This window comes from Quercus suber, unplaced genomic scaffold, assembly GCF_002906115.3.
Source record: "Quercus suber isolate HL8 unplaced genomic scaffold, Cork oak 2.0 scaffold_346, whole genome shotgun sequence".
Taxonomy (NCBI): domain Eukaryota; kingdom Viridiplantae; phylum Streptophyta; class Magnoliopsida; order Fagales; family Fagaceae; genus Quercus; species Quercus suber.
Genome location: NW_027069798.1, coordinates 559,527 through 566,429, shown reverse-complemented (window position 1 = coordinate 566,429; position 6,903 = coordinate 559,527). Strand labels below are relative to the sequence as shown.

Sequence of the window (6,903 nt, the reverse complement as noted above, 5' to 3'; positions counted from 1 at the left end):
CAAAAAAAAAAAAAAAAAAAAAAACACGAGCTATTTGCAGGATACGTATATAGAATTAAAAACACAATTTAATAATTTTAACTTAAATAGTGAGCCATTCAAAGGGTGTGTATCAAAGTTTACAATAGCATTATAGCAAATATGTGACAAGATTAGCTGTAATTATAAATTTTGCATTATACAATATTGAACACATTTTGTTTATATCTTACATGTGAACTAAGAATTTTCAAATATATAATTAAAATAAAAAAAGAAAAACTAGTAGACAAAGAGAGAAAAAGAGGGCCAGGGGCAGGAAGGCAGGGCAGGCCAGCTCAAAATTGAGTAAGTAATACTAATGGCTACTTGTTACATGTGTTAAACACATCATTTTAATTTTTAAACAATATTAAAAGTACTTTTACACATTTTTTTCATCTATACATATTTTTTTTAAAAAATAAAAATTATTATTTAAACACGCATATTAATCGAGCCTAAATCTCAACACATTGGGAAATGACCAAGGATCAAAGTCCAAACTCTAGCTCACCGCACCTCATTTCAGCCCTGGGATATATATATATATATTTCGAAGCTGACAGAGCTGGAGAGAGAGAGTCGTCGCAGATATATGCAACATAATTCATACTACAACAGAGTAAGTTTCAACAGACCAATAATTCTCTCACTTTCTCTGTCTCTGTCTCTGTCTCTGTGATTGTTGTGTATTTCCCCCCGTCCTTCCTTTTTCTCCGGCCAACCAGACATCCATAGTTAAACTATCAATCAAACAAACAAACAGACAAAACTCTAGTCTGTTCCCACATCCCTCATTCATTCGGGTTTTGACTTTTTTCACAGACACAGAGAGACAGAGAGAGACAAAGCTGTATGTAACTCAGGTTCTCGAACATCAAGTTTGGACTTTTGTTAGATAAGGAGAGGGACAAGGCCTCAAAACGAAAAGGGTTTCTCGGCTTATGGTGTTTGGCGTGGAGGAAAAGGACTTTCCGGGAAATTGAGTGATAGAAAACAGAAAAAGAAAAAGACAAGGGGTAAATGCACAGAGGTGAGGTGAGTTCAAATTTTAGAAAGTGAGAGATACTAATACGATTTGATATTGGTTGGAAATTAAATGCAAAAACTGAGGTTTTAATGAGGGAGCCTTTTATTTTGTTGCTCTCTCTCTCTCTCTCTCTCTCTATATATGAAATAGTATTAATTGCAGAGAGAGAGAGAGACCTCTCCCCACCCCAGTTGACCTTTTTAGTTTTTAGAACTTTTCTAATTTATAAAAGAAAAAAAAAAAAAATACCCCCAGGTATATTTATTCTTTTCTTTTTGCTACTTAACAATAACACCCCCACCACCACCTCCACCATCACCACCACTCTTCTCTTTTTTGCTTTCTTTTGCTCTTTCTTCTTCAAATACTCGCCGGCTTTCCCTTTGATATTGATTCTCTTTTATTTCTATCTCTTATTCTTTTTTATTTTTCTCTACCAAACTTGTCTCTCTCTCTCTCTCTCTCTCTACCAACAAAAGAGAACTCTGTTGTTGTTTTTTCAGATTTTTTGAACTGTTGGATTTTTGGGTGCAGTGAGAGTTCGTGGATATTGTATTTTCTGAAAGTGAGAAACAGAAAGGGCTTGCTTACATGTCCCATATAGCTAGCGCTGGTCATAAAGGTATCACATTTACTTTATAAAACAACTTCTTTCTTCTATTTGTTTGATCTCTATCTTTTTTACTCTTTTGGGTCTCTGAGTTTGTTGGGATCCGATTCAGATCTCTGAAATTCTATAATTTTGGTTTTTTACAGTGAAACCCATCTGGGATTTTTCTCAGTTGGCCTTTTGGATTTCTATTCTTGGTGGTGTTTTTTTTTTTTTTTTTTTTTTTTTTTTTTTTTTTAATTGCAATGAATTAGATCTAGTCAGAGCTATCAGACAAAAAGACGGTGGGAATTTCGTAGAGCCTAGTGTCATACTCCTTTTCATAGATAATCCTTTATTATTAAAAAATAAGAATTGGGTTATGATTTTGCTGTTGAAAGTTTACAGAAGCTTTCTAAAAGTTTTTAACTTTTCCTTGTCTTTTAGTGTATTGAAAACGGGCTCTAGATTCCACACAATTAGCCGAAAGTTATTTATTTATTTTATTTTTGGTAAATTTTTTGAAAAGGAACAAAGTAAGTCAATAGTTTTTTTTTCCCCGTGCCATGGAATCATTTAATTGTTCTATTACTGTTAACACTTTTCTTGTTGCAATTTATTGGAAACGTGTTTGTTTTTGTGGAGAATATTTTTGTTACAGTTCATTGGATGCAGTACATTAGGTTCCTTATTCATCAATAAAACACAAAAATAACATTAAACCAATATTAATTGCGTGCCTAGTGTACTCACCCAAGGAACTGTACTATACCCATTTTTTAGCCAATCCAGAATCATCAATTAGCATTGCTTGCTCTTAATTTAATTTAATAATGTTTCAGTGTTATTTTTGTTGAAAACTTAGCAAGTTGCATCTGTCTTTTTGTGTTTAGTTATTATCATGGCTGCTCAGCTGAGAATTGGCTATTAATAGTCATATACTTTAATTATCATAAAAGCAATGATAGGAACCTGTGCTTTCTCTTTTTTGTTAAAGATTAGGTATAGTTTGGGGTGGGTGGTTATGTCCAACATCATGGAACTTTGCACTTCAATAATGTGATCGTAACAAGTTCTAGGAGCATGATGTTTTCATTGCTGTTCTGTTTCTGACCCTTGTTTTACATTCTTGGTTCTGTCCAGTTGTATCATTTGGATTTGCACTATTTTTTTCCAGTTTGTGAGACCATTAAATTTGTTTATTTAGAGTGTATGAAAATAATATTAGGTAATGCTTTTTTTTTCGTTGCAGAGAGCAATTGAGGTCTAATTGTTTCTCCTTTTGAACTTGAACATCTTATCGTTCAATTGATTTCTCTATTGTTAATTTTTTATGTATTTATTTATTTTTTAAAATAAGGTTATTTAATATACTTTCCTACATTGTCTTGTGTTTGATGAGCAGGATCACTTCAGTTTCTTGCACCTACCAGAATTGTTGTAAGCTTCTAATATCACACATAGTTACTCTGGAAATTTCTCTGCTCTCCCAGTTCATGTAAACCATGAAACTTGGTAAGAACAAAATATTCCTCTTCTTTGATTCTGTTCTTTTGTGTAACTCATGCATCTGGGATTTCCTTTTTTTCCCCTCTCATCCTTGCAGCTTGCAGCTCTTATATAAGTTTGTCTCCGCCTCATGGGTGGCTTGAACAAGTTTAATATGTGACATTATGATGTTGGATGGAATATTATAATAATAATAATAATAATAATAAACAACTTTAAATTTTGTAGAATAGGGCTTTATTTACTTATTTTAGAGTTTTTGGGAGTATTTTAATCAAGATTGGGTACTTATATGGTAAACTATGAATTAGGATCTGCTTAAGAATAACATTTTTGGTGAATTTTCCTATTTTTAGCCTAATTTTGTGCCTAACACGAATTTGGGTTTTCTAAGGGTCTCCTAGCCACCCTAAGACTTCTTGACTATAAATTAGTAGTAGACTAGTAATGCCTTCATAGAAGTTATTTCTTATTCATTTTTCTGGTGGATTCTGGATTTCTCTGATGAATAGAGTATTCACTTGGGAATTTGTGAATTCAAGGAACCTTGATAAATTATATTCTTAAATTTATCTCCTTTGATGAATAGAGTATTCACTTGGGAATTTGACTTCTCAGAGGTACTTGTATTTATTGAATTTAGCGGTGAATATTGCTTGACATGGCGATAAAGTTAAATATGTCATGTATAGTTGCTTTTGGTCATCCTTTTCTATTACTAATACCTCATATGTCAGAGGATGAGTGATTATAACTTATGGTTTGGCTGAGAACTTGTGGGCTTACTGTTCTATCTTAAGTTAATTGCGTCTTTAAATGTTCTATCAATTAAATTTTCAAGCTCTAAATTGTCACTGGATTTATTTTCTATGCACTCAAGTTCCTCAATATGATACAGGACCTGAATGCTGTGTGTATGACTATATTTATGTTCCTGGTTTCAGTATTCACTGGCATTCCACATATTAATGTACTTGCAGATAGTGAACCAGTGTTTTGCCATTCGACTCTTGGTCATAAGCCTGATTCTAAGCCTTTCGAATACAATGACAATGCTATACACGCTGCTATGAAGTCAGGAAACCTGATAATGAAGGAAAATCAAAAGAGGCTCTCATGTGACTTAAAGGGCACTCAGAGGGGTACTGGGGGATTACCATATGACTTAGATGACAGAGATGATTGGACTGCAACAAACTTTGACTGCTCCCTGAGCATGGATGATTTAAAAATTGAAAACCAAGATGAGGTCAGAGATTTTGTTGCATCACCTATTCATTCTTCCAGAGAAACAGGACCATTTGATAAGGACTCGGATGTTGTTATGGACAAAAGCATTATGGAATGTGAACTGCCAGAGTTGACAGTTTGCTACAAAGAGAGTACTTACCATGTTGTGAAAGACATCTGCATTGATGAAGGAATGCCTTCCCAGGAGAAGATCCTGTTTGAGAGTGGTACAGATGAGAAAACTCTTTGCATCTTTCTGCCTGCTGAGAAGGATAAAAACAAAGAACTGGTGAAAGAAAAAGAAGATATTGATACGGCCATTCCAGATGCGTTGAAGTTTTCAGCAGAAAATGATTCTAATAAGGATTCAGCTAATCAATGTGATCCCAAGGATTTGATGACAACAGGGGAAGACTCCACTGATACTATTGTGAATGATGTCTCCAAAGAGATGTTTTTGCCTGGAGGGAAGCTTCCAATTGTAGATATGGGCACATATACTTCCCACTACAAGTCTATGAATAATGATGAAGTTGAACAACAGCCCTTCCAGGTATTCATCTCTTAGCCAAAGTTTTTGTGTAATATGCCAAAACAACTGGTAATAATAGCTGATTTACACCTTTGTTAAGATCCACTATCTTGGAAGTGTTTATCATCTTATCATGGTAGTGGACAAAGCTTCATTTCAATGGAAAATTATTTCATTGACAGGGATTCTGGCACGCAACTACTTGCATGAGATTTGGGGCATAAAATAGGTCTCATTGTTGCATAATATTTCAATCCATACTATGAACCTTTTCTCTTAAAATAATAATAAAATCTTTTAATGATGTGAAGGTGGCAATCATTCAGTCTCCAACAATGACAACATAAATTGTTCATATTAGTGGTCATATCATGGGATAGACAGGCACTAGAAGTTGGAACTTACAGTTTGTTGTTGGGTGAAATATTGTTTACGCTTGAGAGAGGTTGGCATTTCAAAGTCCAATGCTGATTGTAATGGTTTAAATGCAGGTATCTGGTGAAGGAGCAATCTTGGAAAACCATGTTTTGATTTCTGCCGCAGAAGAATCAAACAATTGTAGCGAGGATTCAATATTGGCAAACTCAACTTTGGTTTCTGCTAGTGAAGAATCAAACAATAGCAGGGGATTCAGTGTTGGCAAGCACAACTTTGGTTTCTGCAGTGGAAGAATTAAACAATAGCAGTGGGGATCAAATGTTTGCAAGCCCTGATTTGGTCTCTTCAGCAGAAGAATCAAACAATGACAATGGGGATGCAATGTCATCAAGCCCTACTAGGGTTTCTGCAGCGGAAGAAACAAACGGTAGCAGTCTCTCCAATGAGTTATATTACAATAGTAAGGTTGAAAATGGAAGCATCACTTTTGATTTTGACTCCTTAGCACCTGCAGTTAGTGGAAGAAAGTTGAGTCTTGAAAATGGTGACAGTGGTCTTGGAACAAAAAAATGTCAGAGCTTGAAAATGGCATTTCTGATACTCAGACAGTTTCAAGGCAACTTCAATATGGTCAGGGAGATGTAAGTTTTTCCACGGCCAGTCAGGGAGAGGAAAGTTTCTCTGCAGTAGGTACTTTATCAAGTCTTATAAACTTCTCTGGGCCTGTCACTTATTCTGGCAGCGTTTCTCTTCGATCAGATAGCAGCACAACCAGCACTCGTTCCTTTGCCTTCCCCGTGTAATTTACTTTGAACTCCTTACCTCTGGTTATTTTTGTCTCTATATATCCAAATCCATAACACCTTGTATTTGCTTATCATGCCTACAGATTACCGTCTGAATGAATAGTAGTCCAGTTAGAATGGCAAAAGCTGACCGGAGGTGCTTCCGAAAGCATAAAGGTTGGAGGCAGGGCCTTCTTTGCTGTAGATTCTAAATGCTTCTTCTCTATCCATAGGTCTAGAATCTAATTTTATAGATCATTCAAAATTTACCCTTTTCTAATTTTATAAATATATACATCCTCTTTTCTGGCGTGGTGTGTATTGTGCAGTAGGTTCTAGTGTCATGCTTTGAGTTTGGCCCCATGCATGCCAACTGAGATGCAAGCAATGTCCTATATTTTTTCATTATCTGAATCTAATTTTTCTCTGACGTAGTTAGTGTAACAAATTAAACTTTAAGGTTTCAAATTGATGGAGTGCAATATAACTTTATCAGTTAGCCATAGACCAAGTCCTCCACGAAAAGTTTTCATCCGCATATTTCTGACCAATTTAAGGTGAATAGGGTACACTGTAACTATTGTTAGACATCCCTGCAGTAAAGTTCCTATCCATTGTTAAGAATTCAATATGAAGCAAAGTTCCCTAAATCTAAACTTTGGAATCAAGCAACTTTTATTTTTTTTTTTCCTGTCATTCTTTTGAACTAGCTCTTCAGAGTAGCAATTGATGTTTCCAAGGAATGGAACTACCTCTTAACAGCAGCTCTTACGCCCCGATTGGCATCCCTATCCTGTGTGATGGGTATTGTGCTGGGATTCAATCATCC

The 6,903-nt window shown here is 35.1% G+C and overlaps 1 protein-coding gene across 7 annotated transcripts; it reads left to right on the top strand.

Moving 5' to 3' along the window:
- Positions 1-578: 578 nt before the first annotated feature.
- On the top strand, positions 579-5,842 carry LOC112028740 (uncharacterized). Of its 7 annotated transcripts, XM_065759912.1 has the most exons (6): positions 626-643; positions 847-1,059; positions 1,586-1,673; positions 3,046-3,155; positions 4,094-4,932; positions 5,403-5,842. In XM_065759912.1, the coding sequence occupies exons 4-6, from the start codon at positions 3,146-3,148 to the stop codon at positions 5,592-5,594; spliced, it is 1,041 nt and encodes a 346-aa protein (XP_065615984.1). In that variant the 5' UTR covers positions 626-643; positions 847-1,059; positions 1,586-1,673; positions 3,046-3,145; the 3' UTR covers positions 5,595-5,842. The 7 variants fall into 7 exon arrangements, 6 of the variants coding, with proteins under 6 accessions (XP_065615985.1, XP_023917188.2, XP_065615984.1 ...); XM_065759913.1 differs by having other exon boundaries at positions 579-1,054; XM_024061420.2 differs by having other exon boundaries at positions 579-1,059.
- Positions 5,843-6,903: the final 1,061 nt, after the last annotated feature.

What these genes read in the sequence shown, in the direction of transcription:
- LOC112028740 (XM_065759913.1), top strand. An exon ending in TTGAACAACAGCCCTTCCAG is followed by an intron (nt 4,933 to 5,402) that starts GTATTCATCTCT and finishes GTTTAAATGCAG; the next exon opens with GTATCTGGTGAAGGAGCAAT.